At 42.3% G+C, this 21,054-nt stretch overlaps 2 protein-coding genes across 3 annotated transcripts in view; one reads left to right on the top strand and one right to left on the bottom strand.

Annotated features, from left to right (window-relative positions):
- Jak1 (Janus kinase 1) overlaps nt 1-10,205 on the top strand; it is a 117,025-nt gene extending 106,820 nt beyond the window's left edge. Inside the window, exons 17-25 of the mRNA XM_048351480.1 lie at nt 1,636-1,787; nt 2,642-2,792; nt 2,948-3,042; nt 3,936-4,128; nt 4,824-4,948; nt 5,228-5,400; nt 6,773-6,890; nt 7,574-7,684; nt 8,673-10,205. Of these exons, the coding sequence (XP_048207437.1) occupies nt 1,636-1,787; nt 2,642-2,792; nt 2,948-3,042; nt 3,936-4,128; nt 4,824-4,948; nt 5,228-5,400; nt 6,773-6,890; nt 7,574-7,684; nt 8,673-8,783 (1,229 nt within the window). The 3' untranslated portion in view covers nt 8,784-10,205. The remainder of the gene's footprint in view (nt 1-1,635; nt 1,788-2,641; nt 2,793-2,947; nt 3,043-3,935; nt 4,129-4,823; nt 4,949-5,227; nt 5,401-6,772; nt 6,891-7,573; nt 7,685-8,672) is intronic.
- The window catches only part of Raver2 (ribonucleoprotein, PTB binding 2), a 64,668-nt gene continuing 53,811 nt past the window's right edge, over nt 10,198-21,054 (bottom strand). For both annotated transcript variants that reach the window (XM_048351481.1, XM_048351482.1), the window contains exons 11-12: nt 17,599-17,735; nt 10,198-12,323 (exon numbers count right to left, since the gene is read on the bottom strand). In XM_048351481.1, coding sequence (XP_048207438.1) covers nt 12,177-12,323; nt 17,599-17,735 — 284 coding nt within the window. In that variant the 3' untranslated portion in view covers nt 10,198-12,176. The remainder of the gene's footprint in view (nt 12,324-17,598; nt 17,736-21,054) is intronic.

The raw sequence follows: 21,054 nt of genomic DNA, 5'->3' as shown, positions 1-21,054 counted from the left end.
TTTGTTTTTTTTTGTTTTTTTTTGGCCAGTCGTGGGCCTTGGACTCAGGGCCTGAGCACTGTCCCTGGCTTCTTCCCGCTCAAGGCTAGCACTCTGCCGCCTGAGCCACAGCGCCCCTTCTGGCCGTTTTCTGTATATGTGGTGCTGGGGAATCAAACCTAGGGCCTCGTGTATCCGAGGCAGGCACTCTTGCCACTAGGCCATATCCCCAGCCCCTTCATTATTGTTTTGATCAGCCCAACATAATGAATTTTACTTAGTAAATTTGTTCTGTGTGGATGGAGTTAGGCAGGAAATCTTACATATGAAACCTCAGTCATGTTTTCCTTGATAGAGGAATGGCAAGTTACCCTTCATTTCTGACATGATGGTTGTCATGTGACCATCAGCCAGTAGTCCTGAGGCAGAGACACAAGTCTATCAGGAGTCTCGTCTTCAGCAAGGGACAAACACACATACCCTATGAACACTCTCTCTCTCTCTCTCTACTCCCCCCCCCCACCTCTCTCTCATGACATTACAGTCAGAAAAGCCTGGGGACTTAGAGGTGCCTATGAAATGCTGTGGGGCTGGGCACTGATGGCTCACACCTGTAATCTTAGCTCTTCAGGGAGCTAAGATCTGAGGATCATAGTTCAAAGCCAACCCGAAGAGGAAAGTCCAGGAGACTCATATCCAATTAATCACTAGAAATCCCGAAGTGGCACTGTGGCTCAAAGTAGTAGAGCACTATCCTTGAGCAAAAAATAAGCTCAAAGACAGTCCCCAGGCTCCAAGTTCAAGTCCCATGACTGACTGACACCCCCTCTCTCCAAAAAAGAGAATTGTTGTGGGGTGATTTGGAAGATAGAGACATCACCTAGTTAGTTAGTGGCAATGGGCTGTTCAGGGAGATGTTTAGAACTTCTCTGGGCCTTGCAGGTTAGTGAAGGGGGCTATAGGAAAGGGGAAAGAACAGAAAGAATGGGAGAAGGCCTGGAAAATCAGGTGGACCTGAATCTGAATGCTGGATTCTGGGGCATCTCTCCTGTTTTTCCTCCCTTGGCATCCAAGTTACTGCTCTGTAGGTGTCATGGCATTGGCTGAGGACATTTCCAGTGGACATGGCAGGGGTCTTTGCTAAGACTGTGACTTCTGGTCTTAGAAGCCAAAACCAGTGGCCACAGAAGTTGCTATGAGAAAAGGATATGCAGATTTCCCCATTTCTTCCTCATTCTTTCCCCCACAAAAGGAAATCAGTACAATATTAGCCTAAGACTCTGAGCTGTGGTACAGGATACAGACAGCTGCCTGCCTCTGCATACACTGGCCTCTTCTCCCCTGCTTTTTTTGTGAGCCATTATTCTCATTCTCTCCTGATCTACCATGGTGTCCATGTGCTGGGATGCTCTGCTGTTTGTGAGGCTAGGGCTTCAAAGGCAGGTGATCATACTGCTTTATCAGAAGCACTGGAGCAAGTCTAATATTTGCCATGTGATGACTCTCTGTTGGACTTACATAGCCAGGTCTACTTCTGGGGACTCTTGATAGGAATAGTTTCTTTGGTTGTCTGCAGCTCTGGCCGAATGGCATTGCTCTGTTCCCTGTGTGATCTCAGAAGCAGGTTTGTAAGTGTGCCTCTTGTCTTTTTTCCAGAGTGCATAGAGCGAATCCCATGGATTGCTCCTGAGTGTGTTGAAGACTCTAAGAACTTGAGTGTGGCTGCTGACAAGTGGAGCTTTGGAACCACACTCTGGGAAATCTGCTACAATGGCGAGATACCCTTGAAAGACAAGACCCTGATTGAGGTAAGCAATTGTTTCTAGGGTGTAAGGAAGATGCGAATTCCAGATGACCATGCACATCGTAGGAGTTTCCAGGAAGCTCATGGTGGGAAGAGGTGGGCATGGGCCACTGTGTAAGCCCCTGAAAGTAACTTAATTTCCTGTCATCTCTGACCACTGTTAATACTTTCACATATTGTCTTTCAGCCTGTTTGTGTCTATCCTCGTAAAATAAATTGGCATCATGCTAATTATAGTTAATATGTTCTGAATTTTAAAAGCTGTGAGTTTTAAAAGTGGAATTAAAAATATGAATTCTTTCATATGATATTAAGAGAAGGCCTTAATTTTTAAAAAGTAAATCTGAGTTAATTGGTCTTCTTTCACTGTTACACACACACACACACACATACATATATATACATATATATGTATATATATATGTATATATATACTGTTTTGAATTTTTTTGAATTATGTTGTTCTCAAGTTTCCAGTGCTCTAATTCTGCAGGTAATACTTTTGTATACTAGTCTCGGTGTATCAGATTTGTTTTTGAATCATTTGCAAATTGGAACTAAATGAGTTAGAGCAGGTGAAGAACATGAAGATTGTTAAGCAGGTTGCCACACTCTTCCAGAAAGGCTGCCTGACTTCACAGGATTGCAGTTTGAGGACTGAGATATACTGCCTATCTGGGCTACTCTAGTATCGGGACAGAGATTTCCTGCAGTGAAATAAGGCCATTGTAACCCATACAGAAAATCAACCTTTCAGCAGACAAGTTGGAAATTAAATTAGAGATTACAATTATTCTGACCTGGGGCTAAAAGGTTTGGGGCTCCTTTGTTTCTTCTACATGTCCTCCTTCTTTACAGAAAGAGAGATTCTATGAAAGCCGCTGCAGGCCAGTGACACCGTCCTGCAAAGAACTAGCTGACCTTATGACCCGTTGTATGAACTATGATCCCAATCAGAGACCCTTCTTCCGAGCCATCATGAGGGACATTAACAAGCTTGAAGAACAGAGTAAGACACTATACACACCATCATAACCATGAGCAGCAACAGCCATTGAACAGTTGGGCAGGGGAGTGGAGAAAATGAGCAGGGCCTGCCTGTCAGTGGCAGTCTCTGGGTATCATTTGCTTTTTTTTTTTTTTTTACTTTTTTTCTTCTGTTAGATCCAGACATTGTTTCAGAAAGACAACCAGCAACAGAGGTGGATCCCACCCATTTTGAAAAGCGCTTCCTGAAGAGGATCCGTGATTTGGGAGAGGCAAGTTACACTAGTGCTCTCTGTGGCTGATAACAGTGTTCTCTGCTGACATACCATGTCTGTATAGAAAGGAGCTCCCTGCTTCTTCCCATTCTGGGTCAGACTTTATAAAAGAACACATCTTACTCCTTTTGTGGAGGAACACTTTTATTATACTCCACTTAACACCTCCCCACCTGCCAGACCGCTCATCTGTCTGCATGTATAACTGTATGTATCATCAGTGTATGTGTACCCAGGACCTTGTTCAGCTTCCTTGAGAGAGCCTTGATTTTTTTTTTCTTGTCCTGGGGCTTGAACTCAGTGCTGCCCAAGCCTCTGTGCTCAAGGCTAGCACACTACCACTTCAGCCACAGTGCCACTTCCAGCTTTTTCTGAACAGCTTATTGGGATAAGAGTTTCACAGACTTTCCTGCCCAGGCTGCCTTCAAGTCTTAATCCTCAGATCTCAGCCTCCGGAGTAACTAAGATTACAGGCATGAACCACCAACACCTGTCTTGATTTTTTTTTCTATTAGACAGAGGTAATTAGGTATAGATTTTGAATCAATAGAAAAATCTCTGTCTTGGACTTCCTGGGAGTAAATAAGAGGCTCCTGACACACGGATGGATTTACTACAGAGTAAGAGACTGCTGGCTTTTCCTTTAGATCTCAAATAGAAGTTACCAATGGCCAATAGGGCTAGAGATTTATATCTTTACACAGATTTTTCCATTGTTCAGATAATGGCACAATGATTGGCATGTCTTGGGTCCATAGTATGTCAGAGTCAGGCAGTGCTATTAGCTCCTGGCCTTCAGAAGCACAGATGTGTGAGCGAGACTTTTATTTTCTAGGTGTGTCTAGCTAGTTAGGCTGGGGCTTCTCTGATAAACACACATGTCTTTCTAGGGTCACTTTGGGAAGGTTGAGCTCTGCAGGTATGACCCTGAGGGGGACAATACAGGAGAGCAGGTGGCTGTCAAATCCCTGAAACCTGAGAGTGGAGGTAACCACATAGCTGATCTGAAGAAGGAAATAGAAATCTTAAGGAACCTCTATCATGAGAACATTGTGAAGTACAAAGGAATCTGCACAGAAGACGGTATGTTGTCCAAAGTGGGGTCTGGTTCAGACTAAGTGGTTCTCTAGTTCATAGAGGCCATTGTTGGGCATGCAGTCCTTGGCCTCGTCTAAGCCATCAGCTACTAGGAACTGTCAGGACTGCAGGTCTCACACTGTCAGTCCCTTAGCTTCCTGCAGTAGCTTCCCAGTTTCTCTCCCACTGAAGGGATGGATGGTTCAGTTGCGTCTCTCCTGTGGTTGATATACTCATTCTGAACAGGATTCTACCATTCAGATATCCACACTGATACATAGGAGTGACACCTATCCCAGGCCCCCTCCCTAGCCAGAACATTTTGTTTTATATTTTCTTAAATCAAGGTGGCAAGTAGTATTTGGTAGTAGTATTTACCAATACTTGTTTATTTCTAAGGACATGATATTCATGTATGTCCCTTAACATTGGTAATGAATAATGTGGCTTGTCACTTTAACATTTTTCATCTTCCTGGTGGTTTATGAGTACTTGGGCTATGTTATCCTGATGAGTGCTTGTACACAAGGTAAGAACTTAAGGGGTGTGTTTCCTGTGTAGTGTGAGGGGTGTGTGTCATCAAAGTTAGAGCTGCCTGGCTCAAAGGGTAATGCTGAAACCATGTCAGTTCTTCTCCCCCAGTCTCCAGTCTTACACTCTTTGATTCAGCAACCTCATACTGATGGGTTTTTCCTAAATAGGAGGAAATGGAATCAAGCTCATTATGGAATTTCTGCCTTCGGGAAGCCTTAAGGAATATCTTCCGAAGAATAAGAACAAAATTAACCTCAAACAACAACTAAAATATGCTGTTCAGATTTGTAAGGTAAAAATGAAACACGCCTAAAGGTTGGGCAGTTTGCCTTAGATCATAGTGCTTTGAAATTAGACCACAAGTAGGAAACTTCAGAATAATTGTGTGAGCCTATTTTTTTTTACTTGGTGAAAAATGAGCTTCTGCATACAACTGAATGAATTTGTTTTTACTTTTATCATTTGATCTCACAAAAAATAAGTGATATATAAACGATTTTTATTATGAAATGACAGATATAAGATGTACCTTGAAGTGGCTTACAATGTACTATCTTTACTTCTCTCTCAGGGGATGGACTATCTGGGTTCTCGGCAATATGTTCACCGGGACTTAGCAGCAAGAAATGTGCTTGTTGAGAGTGAACACCAAGTGAAAATTGGAGACTTTGGTCTAACCAAAGCAATTGAAACTGATAAGGAGTACTACACAGTCAAGGACGACCGGGACAGCCCTGTGTTTTGGTAACTGAATCAAACTACTAGATTTCATCAGTGCTTCCCAGGCTTATACTGTTTTCATGGGTTCTCATTCCTTTGTCTTGAATCAGGGTTAGAGTTCATTTAGTCTGTATTACTGGTAGGCTTCACAAATCCTGTGCTTTGATGGCACCACTTTTCTAGGAACAGGAAAGGTCTGATCCCCAGCTCAGCATCTCTAGTCCCTTAAGGAGAGGACAGATCTGCCACAGTTGTCACAGCTGTGAGCAGATGGAGAAGACCAGCACTTCCTTAAACACATCCATGCAGAAGGGATCTAGAGGACAGGAAAGGGAGAGAGGAAGTGGTGATAGAGACCCTGAACAGAGCCAGGGAAATCTTTGATGAAGGTCTTGGCCATTTCATGAATCACCAAGCATCCTACTTTGAAGGCCACACACTTACAACCACCTCATAGCCTTCAACGATCTCAGGGAAGCAGCTGTGGGCTTCTCTGCCCTAAAACTGATCAGCAGCCCTAGTACCTCCTGAACAGACACAAATTATCTCTCCCTCATAGAGCCTGAATCTTTCTTCATTTGTGTAAAAAATATTGTGTCACAGCCCATCTTTGTGACAGTTGCTGGAGATATGATCAACCATATGAATTCAAGTGTGAGGCAGCCAACCTGGAGTACAGAAGCATAGAAGGGGTCAGGCAAAGTTTTCTAGAAGTCTTGTATATTTGGGTAAGACCTGAAAGACTGGAGTTTGTGGAGATGAAGGAAGGTAGCTTGTGAGGCTAACAGGAGTGATGGGAACTGAAACTCAGTGTGCATCAATCACAAGGGAGGCTTGTGAGAGGCAACCAAGTCAGGCCTTAAGAAAGCTGAGTTTGGGAGCTAGTACGTTATCCCAAGAACAGTGGGATGCCATTGGAGGGGTGCAAGATTCAGCTGCTTCCACAGCATAGGCAAGAGCCAGCAACAGCATGGACCAGGACAGTGGCTAGGCTAATCGGGGGTAGGACCAAGGAGTATTTAGGAAACAATATGGAGTACCCTGACACCTTGCTTAGACAGTTGGGGAGCATTCACCAAAACAAGTGACACTAGACATTGATGAGCCAGTGAGATTACCACGGACTCTGGAGTTTGCAGGAATTCAGCATGGAGCCAGCCTTCATGAGTTTCCTTGTCTTCCACATGAATTGTCTACTTATTTGGGGGCAAATAGGTGCTACTGAGAGACAGGAACAGTACTTTCAGATGTGCACCATACTAGCATACAATACATAATACACACTTAGATGCCTTGAATATTAAAGTCTAAGAACCAAAGAGGTGATTTTTGTTAGCTATTATGTAATGTTTGGAATCTCTCAGGATTGGAAGATTTACCTGCTGCTTTTTCCCAGGTATGCTCCAGAATGCTTAATTCAGTGTAAATTTTATATTGCTTCTGACGTCTGGTCCTTTGGAGTGACCCTGCACGAGCTGCTCACTTACTGTGATTCGGATTCAAGCCCCATGGCTGTAAGTCTTGTCTCTGCATCTGAACCTAAAATCCTGTTAAAGTATGTCCATTCTTCTCTACTTGGTAAGTTTGTTTGTTTTTTTTTTTTGTTTTGTTTTGGCCAGTCCTGGGCCTTGGACTCAGGGCCTGAGCACTGTCCCTGGCTTCTTCCCGCTCAAGGCTAGCACTCTGCCACTTGAGCCACAGCGCCGCTTCTGGCCGTTTTCTGCATATGTGGTGCTGGGGAATCAAACCTAGGGCCTCGTGTATCCGAGGCAGGCACTCTTGCCACTAGGCTATATCCCCAGCCCCGGTAAGTTTGTTTTTAATTGTCATGCAGTCCATTGAAAAGGGAAAGTGTCACTCCCTTTTGTTATTCAACAAGATGTCTTAAGATTTGGCTTCACAAGGAGTCCTGAGTTCTGTAGGACAACCCAGATTTCCAGGATCTTACCTGTCTGAGGAGGTACTGGACCTTGTTCGTGCTCGTTTACTCCTGAACAAGGTCATTTTCACTGAGCAGGTTTCTTGACTGGAACAAGTGGTTGGGTAGAGTCTAAGATAGGATTATAGCCTAATCGAGAGCTATTTAAAAATGTGGATTTTCCTTTAAAGTTAAGGAGAAAAGAGTTTTTGTTCTAAGTATTTTACCTATACAAGTATTTACAAAGTAAAACATTTTGTTTGGTTTTATTTTACATAGTTATTTCTGAAAATGATTGGTCCAACTCATGGCCAGATGACAGTCACAAGACTTGTGAACACGCTGAAAGAAGGGAAGCGCCTGCCGTGTCCCCGCAACTGTCCCGATGAGGTACTCCGCTCCCATCAGGAGCAGCCCACTTGCAGTTCACTCTCACAGCCCGTTTCTAGCAAGGGTGGGATGAGGGCAGGGAGGTGGAGTCGAAAATTCCTCTAAATTATTTTTCTGAAGCTGTTTCAGGTAGGACATTCGAGAAATAGTCTTTGGGACACATGATTAATACATTCAAGGCAAGAAGCCCTTCTGTGCTTATCTATTGCCTATCCAAAGAATATTTTGCCAAAGCCTGATCTCATTTTTTTTTTTTTTTTTTTTTTTTTTTGGCCAGTCCTGGGCCTTGGACTCAGGGCCTGAGCACTGTCCCTGGCTTCTTCCCGCTCAAGGCTAGCACTCTGCCACTTGAGCCACAGCGCCGCTTCTGGCCGTTTTCTGTATATGTGGTGCTGGGGAATCGAACCTAGGGCCTCGGGTATACCGAGGCAGGCACTCTTGCCACTAGGCTATATCCCCAGCCCCTGATCTCATTTTTGTATGTAAATTTGTTATAGTTATTAGTAAGGCCTACAGTATCTTACAGCATCAGTTTCTTACATTCTGAAGTGAGCTGAGCTTTGAGACTCAACTCCTTAAGACTCTTTAAAATACACTGTATCAGCACTATAGGTATGGCTCAAGTGACAGAGCATAAGGCCCTGAGTTCAAACCTTAGCACTGCAAGAAAAAAAAATACACATATTGAGTGGTGTGAGTGAGAATGGGGTGACCATTTTATTGAGGTGGGATCTCACCCCAGCTTCATCCAGCCCCTTTTCACTTGGTTACAGTAATTTTCCGCCATGACCTTCTCAAATGTTAATATTTAGGAATTGTACTTTATAAATATGTCTTCTGCATTTTAAATTATCCAGTACTGTAGGAGCTAATCTTTAAGGAAAAGTCATTTCCAAAATTACTTCCTTACTCTTAATATTTCTATAATGCTTTAAAACTTACCAAATCTGACATTTTTGTTACTGCTAATTGCTTTTATTTTTTACAGGTTTATCTACTTATGAAAAAATGCTGGGAATTACAACCAGCCAATCGGACAACTTTTCAGAACCTTATTGAAGGATTTGAAGCACTTTTAAGAAGCATGAATAACCTTTAAATCCCACTGTTTACCAAGTCCTCTGCCCCCAATGAATACCCAAGCAATTTTAAAAGTTTTATGCCAAGTTTGTTTTGTCTAAAAAGTCACTCAACAGGCAAAAGCCCACTGTGGGCCTAGCATGTATAAAACTTTCTCTAAATTGCCACCTTTCAAATTAGTGACAAATAATGACAGCCAAAATGTCTGAAAGCACTTAAGCACTCCTCCTTTTGGAAAGACTGTATCACCTTCATGGAGCTAGTTTGCCATCATAATTGCCTAACAAAATAGGATTTGTGAAATAAGAGGAATTGACCAAAGTACTGTCTCAAGATGATAGCTTTCCTCAACTGCCAGATGACTTAATGTATTTTCTGGCACATTTATCTTAGGTAAAAATCAGTGGACTTAATTAGCCCATATGCTAACATGCCCTCAAATTTCAGTATCTATACAGTGATAGACCAAGCATTCTTAAAATATTAGATACCAGTTAGTCTACTGTTGTTGCTATACAGAAATGAGTACATTCTGTCACCAGTCTGACTGAAACTTCAAGCTATTTGTCCAGTGACTCAGCCGCTGTTCCCTTGGCTGATCATCGTTCTCTGCTGAACAGACTGGCCTTGCACCAGGGACAGCGTGGGACACACCGTGCATGTTACTTCTTGAGGACTAAGCCTGTGCCAGTGCTTTCCTAGGCAGTGTGCTTTCCACCTGCCCCCTCCCTAGACCTGGATGCTACACATGCTTTCAAGAACCTTCAGTGTGTACCCTTTTCTAGCTACCACTTTGGGGCAAGCCGTTCCAGCATTAGGTTTGGACACTATAGGCAAACAATGTATACCACATATGTTGTACTATTCTTAAGCGTTTTGATACCACCATCTAAAAAGTCGATCACTATTTTGACTATTGCCTCCTGGTGCAAAACATGAAGATCTAGCTGGAGGCACTCTGGAGTTCTAGACAGTTTCCAGTTTGCTTGGAGGTAGCTGGGTAATCGAAAATGATTCGTCCCTGTTAGGTGTGGCTTGTAATCCCAGCACTTAAGAGGCAGAGGGATTAAAAATTCAAGGCCAGCCTGTGCTACATGGCTACACAGCAAGACCCTGTCTTCCCCCTCCCCTACCCTTTCTTCCCAAAAAGCCCAAGTCAAGATGTTTAGTCTCTTAATTCAATGTGAAACATAAAGTTCCTTATGACTAAGAGTCTGAAAAACTTGTTAATGCTGTCTAGTACTTGTTCAGTATCTTCCTTTTGAGCGCCCCCTCCCCCCCACCCCCAAAAGAGTTCAGGACTTCTTCACATGGCAATAAACTTGCCATTTAAATCTGTTCAGTTGTCCTTCATCATCAAGATCTCTGTGTCAAACCTGTGGTCATCTATATGCACTTTGTTTACTCTTTATACAAATAAATATACTGAAGAATTTACATGCATATGCCTTTTAATATTAACTTTTTACTTTCAAAGCATTTCAAACAATTTGCTTACATAGAAAAATAACAATATAGATTTTAAGGGGGAATGGTTAATAATGGTCTTTGTTACTAAAACAACTTGATTTGTACTTATGTTAAGTCCAATGGTAGTGGGGCAAAGACCAGCATGGATGGCAAATCCACAAGTGCTGTAATCCAAAATATCGTTTTAGTTCTTTCAACCTCTTCCTGCTCTCTTTGTTGCTGCTGTGATGTAAAACCATCTTCCCTTTCCTCTATTTACACTGTAGTAGAGGAGTAACCAACCGGGTGCCCAAGAGGCCAAATCCAACAGGAAAATGGAAGAAGTACAGGGAAGGAGAGACCACTAGCCACTTGCTGTGGAGTGGGTCCTGTCTGGTTATTTATAGGTAGTATACATCCTAGGAATTGTCTTAATGTTCTAGCTGTCATCTTGCAACTGATGCTAATATAGGCAATAAATTAACCAGTAAATTTCTCTACAAAGCATACATGTACCAGTTCTACGCTTCATAACTAAAGTGAGATGTCAGTATCAAAAGTCAAAAACAAGAGTCCTCTAAATTGACAAGCTACTTCAGTGATCTGTTTGCTCCTAAAGACTAGGATCATTGAGATTCCAAACTCTGACCAATTATAGTCTCAGAGCAGTGAACAAACTTAGAAATTTCTGGATAGCAAAGGGTTTTTCATGCAATTAATACCAAGATCTTCAGAAAATAGCACTGTCAGAGTCACATTAAGACAAAAATTTCTTTAAGTGGGTTAAAGAGCTAATTTTTTTTCCCACCCAAACATATTACCAAAGAAACCAGGGTTAAGCATAGCTAATTAGCTCTAAATAGTTACAAACACCTCCCAGGACTCCTTCAGAAAGGGCAGTATGGACAATTAGTGCACTGTGGAATGAGGGCATTTGGTGATCATCACTAGTCTGCTCTGAAAGATGGCACAGAAACCTTTGTCACATGCAAAGGTTGAAGGTCTTTCTTTAGCTGAAATAATAGGGAATTAGTGGCATTAAGGCCAAGAGTCAGCAAACTTCTATGCGGGGCCAGGTAGTAACTATTTTAGGCTTTGCAGGCTTTATGGTCTTGTGTCAAAGCTACTTGGTTCCCTAAATGAGCTTGCCTCTGTTCCAATCAAATAAAATTTTGTGGACATTGAAATTTCATGTAAGTTTCCTGTCATCAGTCTCCCCCTCCCCCCAACCATTTAAAAATGTAAACGTCATTCTTAGCTTGCAGGTAGCACAGATGGGTAGAGGGCCAAACTGGCCCATCTCCCGAATGTGATCACCAAAGTTACCTTTTAAAATATTTTGCATTTGCCACAGAAGGTACAAATGGTAGTAGGTAGAACTGCGTCAGATAGTGTCATGGCCACAGTTGTTGGGCCCAGCCTAGCACGGCTGGTGTGGATATGGTCATGGAGTGTGCACAACGATCATCTTGGTTGTGATGCCATCACCACATTTGGTACTTGCGCCCTGATGGTTCTAGGAAAGGCAGGTCCTACAAATGTAGTAAAGGAGATTACTTCTAGGGAAAGTGCATTAAAATGCACAGTGGCTTGTAAGAAATTCATTCTAAGGCTAAGGAAACAAGACTGTTTCCCATTTATTGCTTCAAACTTTTGTATGCGACGTCAAAATTGTTCCCAGTCCTAAACAAGGAATATTAGAACATTGTTTCTCCAGTGGTCTGTGTGCTAATGTCACATGGATTAGGACAGATCTAATTCTAGTGGAAATGCATCCTCAGTGAATGTCTCTTCTTATTGCTACTTCTTTGAAGTTTGGCAATTCCGCCTGCTGCACAACACAGTTCCTTCTGGGAAATCAGAAACCCGTATTGAAAGGATATGGCTAGACTGAATGAAGTTAAGGCAGTGATGAACAGCAGAGGTACTGCAGAGAACCGTAGGAGGTGACAGAACACGGCGCTCAGCACACTCGCTTCTTTTTTAAGTAGGTTTCCAAGCAATAAGCTCCAGTGCCCTGAGAATGCTGGTCAAGGAATTCCACTGCGCCGCCACCCGGGGCCGAGATGAGATAGGCAGAGCCTCGCTTTTCATTTCTCAAAGAAGACATCTATGAGAAAATCATATCACAGCGTTAAAAGCTAAATTAAAAATTGCTTACTCGTTAAAGATGTTTATTTGTGTTCTCTTCATGTTGGTGTAAATAATTACAGAATCTAGAAGCTATCAAAGAAAAAAAACAAAGCTTTCAGTTAAAATAAAACTAGGTTTTTAAATCTGTGTAAAAATCACTGGTGTAGCCAGAGCTCACAGCTATAATACTAGCTACTCAGGAGGCTGAGGATCAAGGTTCAAACCCAGCCCAGGCAGCAAAGTCCAAAACTCCAATTAACCAGCAAAAAACTGGAAGAGGAGCTATGGACCAAGTGGGAGAGTGCCATCCTTGAGCATAAAGGGAAGCGACAGCACAAGATTCTGATGAGTTCAAGCCCCCCAAATCACACAAAAAAAGTTCATAACTTGTCTGACATACTACTATGCTAAGGTGCCCTGTTACCTATAAATAGTTCAAAATGAGCAGATTTGAACTTGAAATTTACTAATGTAAAAACCTTAAGGAGACTCCAAGAGTTTGTTTTCATAACCTTGCAGTTTTAAATAAAAAACCACAACTGGAAAGAAAAAGTCACTGGTGGAGGGCTGTGAATGTAGTGAGCCTCGTCTAGCTGCCTAGGCTCCATCCCTGCACCACAAAAATGAATAAGTCATCTATGGACTCTGCCAACATGAGAGCCTCTGAGCCCTCTCGGGATTTGAAGAAAACTAAGCACACTACATCAGTCTTGCTGCTTACATTGGAGTCAGCGATCTTGAGTGGCACTGATCTGCATAGCAAATTTGATGCTCAGTTTGCCTGCTAACAGCAATTGAGAGCCCAGTGCTGGTGGCTCACGCCTGAAATTCCTGCTACTCAAGAGGCTGAGATTTGAGGATCACAGTTCAAAGCCAGCTCAGGGAAGAATGGCCATGAGACTCTTACTTCCAATTAACCACCAAAAAGCTGGAAGTGGAGCTGTGGCTCAAGTGGTAGAGTGCCAGCCTTAAGTAAAAGAGCGAAGAGACAGGGCCCAGGCCCTGAGTTCAAGCCTCAGAACCTGGACAAAACAAAGGAGTGGGGAGAGTGAAGTAGGTACGGAGTCGTGAGGGGTGTGAGTGTCCTGGTCCCAGTTAGGGGCTTGGCACCACTCCCCTTGTCTTTGAAGATCTCGCTTGCAGAATGGACTGCAAGTGAAGGTGCACCAGTGCATGTTAGTGGGTGGGATCCACTAACGAGCTAGATCCCCTGCTAGTGAAGGGTCTTGGCTGAAGACAGCTGGGCACTGGCGAGTGGCGCAGGGCCTGCCTGTGAGCAGAGGGCTGGGAGAGACAGTGGGAGAGGCGGGTGCTCTCGGCTGGGGCAACCGTCAGCTCACAGCCTGTTTCCTTCCCTCAATCTTCAGATGACTTCTGAGCAAACCTCATTCTTTACTGCCAAAGAAAGTTGGGGACAGAGGGCAAAGGCAAATCCGTGGCCAGTCAGTGCTTCACTTTGTGAACTGTTCTGTAAACTAAAGTTATGGGAAGTTTTTGTTTTTTTTTTAATTGTCCTCCCAGTAGAAAGCCATACCGTTATAAGGTATGTAGCAAAACAGATCGTCATTGTCCTCCTCATGCTGAAGATGGAGCCCAGGGCCTTACACGTGCTGGACAAGGGCTGTGTGGAGCCACACCCCGCCCTGCCAGCCTCCTCAACAGGCATGATGGAGGGCTGACAGCTGTGCTATGACGGACTTTGCCTCTGCCACTCGGAAGCCGGCTCCAGTGATGGTCCAAGCACCACCTTCCTTATCAGCTGGTTTTACATTCACATTTATTGTTGCCTAACTGCTTGGACAGGCTTGTCATGCTATTTGAATACAAATACTAAGGATTCGACCACAGGTGCTACCTTTACTGCCCTGCTTAATGTGGAGAGAGGTTTGGCCATTTCTGGAATCTGATTATTTTAGATGCTAAGGTTTTGAGTTCTGGTTGCTGTCTACAGTATTACATTTCTTCACTAGCTTTTGGTCATGCAAAGGTGTTTCCACTTAACAGAGCAGTTTATGAAAACAATATAATCCGCTCAGTGTCATCCCTTTCAACATTCTCACCTATCTCTGCCCTACCCGATCCCTCCCTCTTCTCGCTTTGATGGTTTGCTGTAGTTACATATGTAACTGTAACCCCTCTGTACATCACCTTAACAATAAAAATTAAATTAAAAGAATGCACTTGGTTCTCTACTGTAATCCTAGTGCCCAGAACATTACCGGTCCAATAGTAAGTATAGGTTGAAACAATACTTGTCACAAATGTTTCCTCTACCTATGTATTTCCCCACATGATTGCTTGACACGGCGGAAGCCAGCACCACACTCGCACAGTGGCTGTGAAGTATAGGTGTGTGCCTGGCTTTGCCACTCTCTCCCTTAGCACTCCCCGCCCTCCCAACTCTGCCAACCCCACATCTAAAGGTATTATATCATTTAAAAAGTGAAGCAGTCACCTCCTAAGTTTAGTGTCTACACAAGGCTGTATAAATGACAGACCAAAAGTAAGTTTAATTGCACAAATAGAGGTCTCACTATGGCATATCCACGCATGTCTCAGGACTTTGCTGTCACTGCATGGTGTGCTTTTCTGCCATGTGAAGCCACTAGGTGGCAGCATGGCACTCTAGAAGAAGGGGCAGGCCCCTTTCAGCCTTGTTCCTTTTTGTTTTTGTTCTCTACCCATTCTGTGATGATTTCCCTGTGAGAGGCAACTTCCTGGCAGGAATGACCTGCATCCAGAGTAATGCAGAAGTACACCACACAATGGACATCACAGACCTTACAGAATCAGGGTTTATACAGAACAGTTGAACTAACTCTTCTACTTATGGCTAGTGCTATACCACTTGAGCCATGCCTCCTGGCCAACTAGTTTTTTTCTGTATTATTGAGACATATGACTAACTAAAGCTGACAAGTGGTGAGAATAAACGTTGGCCCTATTGCCTACTTTAATAAAAGGATGCAGAGAAAACTGGTTTGTCAAATTATAATTAGATGTTAGATTTGGTCATTAAGTATTTAATTGATTCAAAGCCTTCTGTAAAATAGGTTACCAATTACTGCATTGTTTATCTGTCTCAGAATCTGACATTTCAAACTGTACATTCACATTAACACAAGATTTCAGACTGTGATGCTATTCTAGAGGAAATTTAAACTGATTTAAACTGACTTAAATTTTCTAAGTCATGGTTAAAATATTTGACATGTAGTTTTTGCACAAATTGACCATTTCAATCAAAATCCAAGTTGTAGTTAAGTGAAGAAATGGTAGTGTCCATTTAAAACTGGTTTCCAATTCAACCTAGATCATAAATCTTTGCTTTTAACTTGTCTGGTATCAATAGATGTGGTGTGTGTGTGTGTGTGTGTGTGTGTGTGTGTGTGTGTGTGTGTGTGTGTGTGTGTGTGTGCTGGGACTATAGGACCTGGAAACTGTCCCTGAACTCTTTTCACTCAAGCTAGCACGCTATACCACTTGAGCCATAGCTCCACTTCCAGCTTTTTAGAAGTTAACTGAAGAGAAGTCTCAAGGAATTCCCTGCTTGGGCTGGCTTCAAACCATGATCCTCAGAATTTTGAGTAGCTAAGATTACAAACATGAGCCACTGGTGCCTAGCTTTCAGTAGACACTCTGAATATTTCTAAAATATGAATAAAATGGCCTAACACAGTTAAGACTTATTTTAAAAAAAGCTCAAGAGTCCTGCCAGGTGCTGGTGGCTCATGCCTGTAATCTTAGCTACTCAGAAGACCTTATGGTTCTAGGGCTAGCCCAGGCAAGAAAGTCCATAAGACTCTCTTATCTCCAATTACACACACAAAAAAGAAAGTCCACAGGTAGAATAGTGGTTCAACTTGCAGAGTGCTAGCCTTGAGCAAAACAGCGCAAGGACAGTGCCCTAATTTCAAACCCCAAGACAGGCACAAAACAACAGAACCTAGAGTCCAATATCTAATAGCAACCTAGAGTCCAATATCTGATAGTCTCAATATTGTGTCACAATATGATTCCAGAGTGTTTCCTCACTCATACAAGAATTCCTATACCTGTTAAAGCACCTCTCTGCACCTGCAAATCATCTTCCTCTGGCCCCTAATAACTACCGTCTACTTAATTTTTCCACGGATTTGCCCGTCCTACATATTTCATAAGATGGCATCATGTATGGCACGGCACCTGCTTTACTTTATTATGCTTGAAAGTTTCATTCATGTTGTAGTGTGTGTCAGAACTTCATTTCTTTTATGGTTAAGTAATATTCTATCATGGATAATTTGTTAACTGAGAGACATTTAGGTTTTCCCTTTTGGCTCTTATAAATCTAAGTGAACTGGCATGTGAGTTTGTGTGTGGACACTGGTTTTCCAATCTCTTGGGTTCTACCTGAGAATGGCAAAATGGATATATCTAAGTCAAGACAACACATCTTTTGAATATTTTCTGTCAGTTCTGTATCCATAAACTCAACCAACATTGAATATATTTGAAAAAGATGCATCTTCACTAAACATACAGACTTGTTTTCTCATTGTTATTTCGTAAACAGCATTAAAAAAAACATACTATGAATCTGGAGAGATGTGCATAGAATGAATGCAAGTACCATGGCATTTTACACCCAAGATTTGGGCATCCACAGATGTCGGCCTATACTGAGGTCCTGGGGCAAATCCCCTATAGACAATGAGGATGGTTGAATTGTGATATTATTGATCAACTAGTTTACAAGTTCATGTTGCAGAGCCTGTAAAAACGACCATGTCCTCCATCTAGAAGCAGCAATGAGCAGAGGCATTTCTTTGGCCTACACTTGTGTGAACATGAGGTCAGCAGTCTTCTGTATTTTGTCAGATAATATTCAATCAGGTAACCACATAGGCCTGTGTTGGAACTGCTCATGTCTTTTCACTGTAGCTCAACAGCACCACAGAAACTATGTAATGAATGGACATGGCTATATCCAATAAAGTTTTCTTTCCAAAGGCAGATGATGGGCTGGGTGTGATCTGTGGGCTATAGTTTATAACCAACTAGTATGAGAGGTAAACATCTGATGCAAAATCATACATAGCAATCTCTTGATCCCATTCCCAGATTCCAAATGCAGAGCAAGAAACACCATTTGCAGACCTGTGCAATTCGATGTTCCTATGTTAACAGGAAACAAAGCAAATTTCACCTTCAGTGAACTCAGCACATGGCTGTTCTACAGGTCACCCTGATCTGGGGTCTTCATCACTTACCTGTGCGTAATCACCGAAAGCTGGGGAATAGGCAATGCACTTGTCCAGCGCATGCTGAGACTCACTTCCCTGAGAGATTGTATCCAGAATGCTGTGTGCCATTCCAGTCTTAGGAAGGGGGGGTTTACTTGCAGCAGCTGAAGGCAAAATCAGCACAATTTAGGTTTTTATAAATTACAAACACAATGCTAATCTCACTAACTCAGCATAGTCTCAAATAGAACAAGAAGTTTAGTTTGCCAATATGTATTTATTGTCCCCAGGAGAAATTATGTATAATATTGGGGTTTTTTTTTCTTTCTTTTTTGCCATTCCTAGGGTTTGAATTCCAGACCTGGGTGCTGTCCCTGATTCATGCTTTACTACGTGAGCCACACCGCCATTTTTGGTTTTTAAAATTTTTTTGGTAGTTTTTTGCAGGTAAGACTCTCACAAGACTTTCCTTTCCAAGCTGGTTTAGGACTATGATTCTCAGATCTCAGCCTCCTAAGTAGCTAGGACTACAGGTGTGAGCTACTGGTACCTGGCACATTGTTTCAAAAAGCTTGCTCTATTAAAATAATTATGATGAAACATTTTAAAAACATCTTAAGACACATTTTCAAACAAGGCACATGAAATGCAAATTAAATTGCTGTCAATAGAATCATAGAATAGAATCATATTCAAATTTTAGACCAGGTCAACATACTGTAGGCACAGGTATATTAAATTACAAAATAGTGTTTGGGCTCAAGAATTTACTACATAAATATAGCAAAAGTCATATATTTTAGTGATACTCAGCTTTAATCCTTTTCATTCAGTCCTATTTTTCCCATAACTAACAGTTCAGAATTTATTTCTCCAGAGTAACATGCATTTACAAAGTCAAATGTGTGCATGTAAGAATATGTAGCTTTAAATAGCCATAGATGGAATCAACTGACTTGTATGCTTTATGCCCCCCGCTTAAACTATGCTTAAGAGTTTGTGAAAACATCCCAGTGTTGTACAGTTTTTTTCTGCTGATCACCAAAGTTGTGGTAACTTTTGTGCGTGGATAGTGCTCCACAACATTTGTTAAAACTAGATTTGGGTGACAGATGATTTACAGTGATTAAGGGCCTGGTTAGGGGTAGAGGCTTTAAAATATAAAAATCTTATTTCTGGGCTGAGAATATAGCTTAGTGGTAGAATATTTGCCTCGTATACAGGAAGCTCTTGGTTCGATTCCTCAGCACCACGTATATAGAAAAAGCCAGAAGGGGCGCCGTGACTCAAGTGATAGAGTACTAGCCTTGAGCAAAAAGAAGCCAGGGACAGTGCTCAGGCTCTGAGTTCAAGCCCCAGGACTGGCAAAAAAAAAAAAAAAAACAACTTATTTCTACTAATTAGTATTTATAGGCTTTTCAGGAATCCAAATATTTTGGATATATTAGGTTACTTATTTCTGGCTTAGAAAAGTAATTCTCTTTTGTTGGTAACTAAGATATTTACTAAACTACTATAAGGTGCTGCAAATATATAAAATTCATTATCCTCTTTCTCAGGTATAGGTGTACCTTCTGACAGGCTTTTACAAATACTGAAAAGATTTAGCAGGTCGTCTTTGTTTTTTTAAAGATCTTTGGAGATTTGTAAGAACTTTTGGGTTTGAAGACTGCTAACAACAGAAAAGGAAAGGCATTCAGTGGCTTCTCAAAAATCATTAAGTTTCAAGTCTTGATTTTTATTTAATATTTTCACAAAAGGCCCCATGTAGTTTTGAACAGACATAAAAAACATTGTGGAGGTTGGGAACATGACCTAGTAGTAGAGTGCTTGCCTCATATACATGAAATCCTAGGTTCGATTCTTCAGCACCTCAAATGTGGAAGAAAAGGCCAGAAGTGGCGCTGTGGCTCAAGTTGACAGAGTGCTAGCCTTGAGCCAAAAGAAGCCAGGGTCAGTGCTCAGGCCCTGAGTTCAAGCCCCAGGAATGGCAAAAACAACAACAAAAAACCATTCTGCATCTGATAAGCACCTTCACTATTATGGAAGACTAGAAGCAGTGTGGCAAGTCAGTTATGAAGTGGCTTAGGGGGTGGCTTAGGGTGACAGTGATGTGGAATTTTCATTTCAGTTTGCAGCAAGGCGCACTGCACTCAAGCAGGAGGCCGGGCCCTGGGCTCTGGCTGGCGCTGTGGCTAGCGTGACACACGCAGGATGTGCTGGTCAGCCTTCTCCCCATTTCCCCACATCAGACCCATCCAGTGCAAGGGAGCTGCTCTGCTGCCACTCCGAGACATCAAAGGAACTATGTTCAGGATGTTTGGAGTTAGGTATTTTAGAACCTCTATCAAAGGATAGTGCTTCTTCTAATTATTATTATTTTTTGCCAGTCTCGGGGCTTGAACTCAGGGCCCGCGTGCCATCCCTGAACTTTTTTGTTCCAGGCTAGCTTTCTAACACTTGAGCCACAGCTCTACCTCTGGCTTTTTGGTAGTTAAGTGGAGATAAGAGTCTCACAGACTTTCCTGCCTGGGCTGGCTTTAAACCATGATCCTCAGATCTCAGAGTCTTGAGTAGTTCAGATTACATGCATGGACCACTGGCGCCTAAGTGCTTTTCAAATCTCTAGGATTTTAGTCTGATCCAGATGGATCACCTACAGCCCTGCCCCGTGTTCATTTGTTCATTTAAATTCCCTTTCCTACCTCTTTATCCATCATTAACAATTAAACAAAAGTCTTTCAAGAATGTATTTCTATGTTTGCTTTAACTTTTTATTCAGCTTCCGTTTTTAATTTCTCCAAGATCTCTTCTAGGGTTGCTGAGTCTGAAAGCATCACCACCTTTTTGTAAAGTGGATCTCACTTATCTAAATGGCATGCCTCTTCCTGAGTTCTGAGACAGACAGAGCTCAGCCTCAGCCCCTGCCTCCGGCCCTGGTGCTGCAGTGGCTGCACTTAGGGCGTCAGGCCTCAAAGCTGGTTCAGCATTGTTTGGGACCAACGTTGGCATGGATAGCTATGATGATACAACCTTTAGGATCAAATACTACAGGCCCTAAGACAGGAAGTGGTCGCTCTGGTTCCTTGTTCTGGTTTTCACCCTGGTTCATCACACCAGAGTTTCAGACACCCCAGTGGCACAAGGAGGGTGAGTGGAAGCCCAAGTGCCCACCCAGTCTGCCCTAAGTCAGGTCCAGCTTTGAGCACCACAGCCCATAGCCGAGCTGCAGCATGCAATGAAACGATTCTCTATGTGTTGTAAAGACTCACAGAGAACTGTCAAGCCATCCCTTTGCCCTCATTATGTTCAATCATGACTCAATAATAAATCAATAAAATTATTTTATTTTTAATAAAACTATTGAAGATCTTGCCCTTAAGATAATATGCATTCTAGGAGTCTAAATTTTCATCCATTTAAAGAGTAGGGCTGTGATTTAGGGCATAATTTTAGGGGACACGATTTGTTTCCACTGAGTTC

The sequence above is a fragment of the Perognathus longimembris genome, chromosome 7, assembly GCF_023159225.1.
Source record: "Perognathus longimembris pacificus isolate PPM17 chromosome 7, ASM2315922v1, whole genome shotgun sequence".
Lineage (NCBI taxonomy): Eukaryota > Metazoa > Chordata > Mammalia > Rodentia > Heteromyidae > Perognathus > Perognathus longimembris.
Note: the sequence above shows the minus strand (reverse complement) of the source record. Positions and strands in the feature narration are given on the sequence as shown.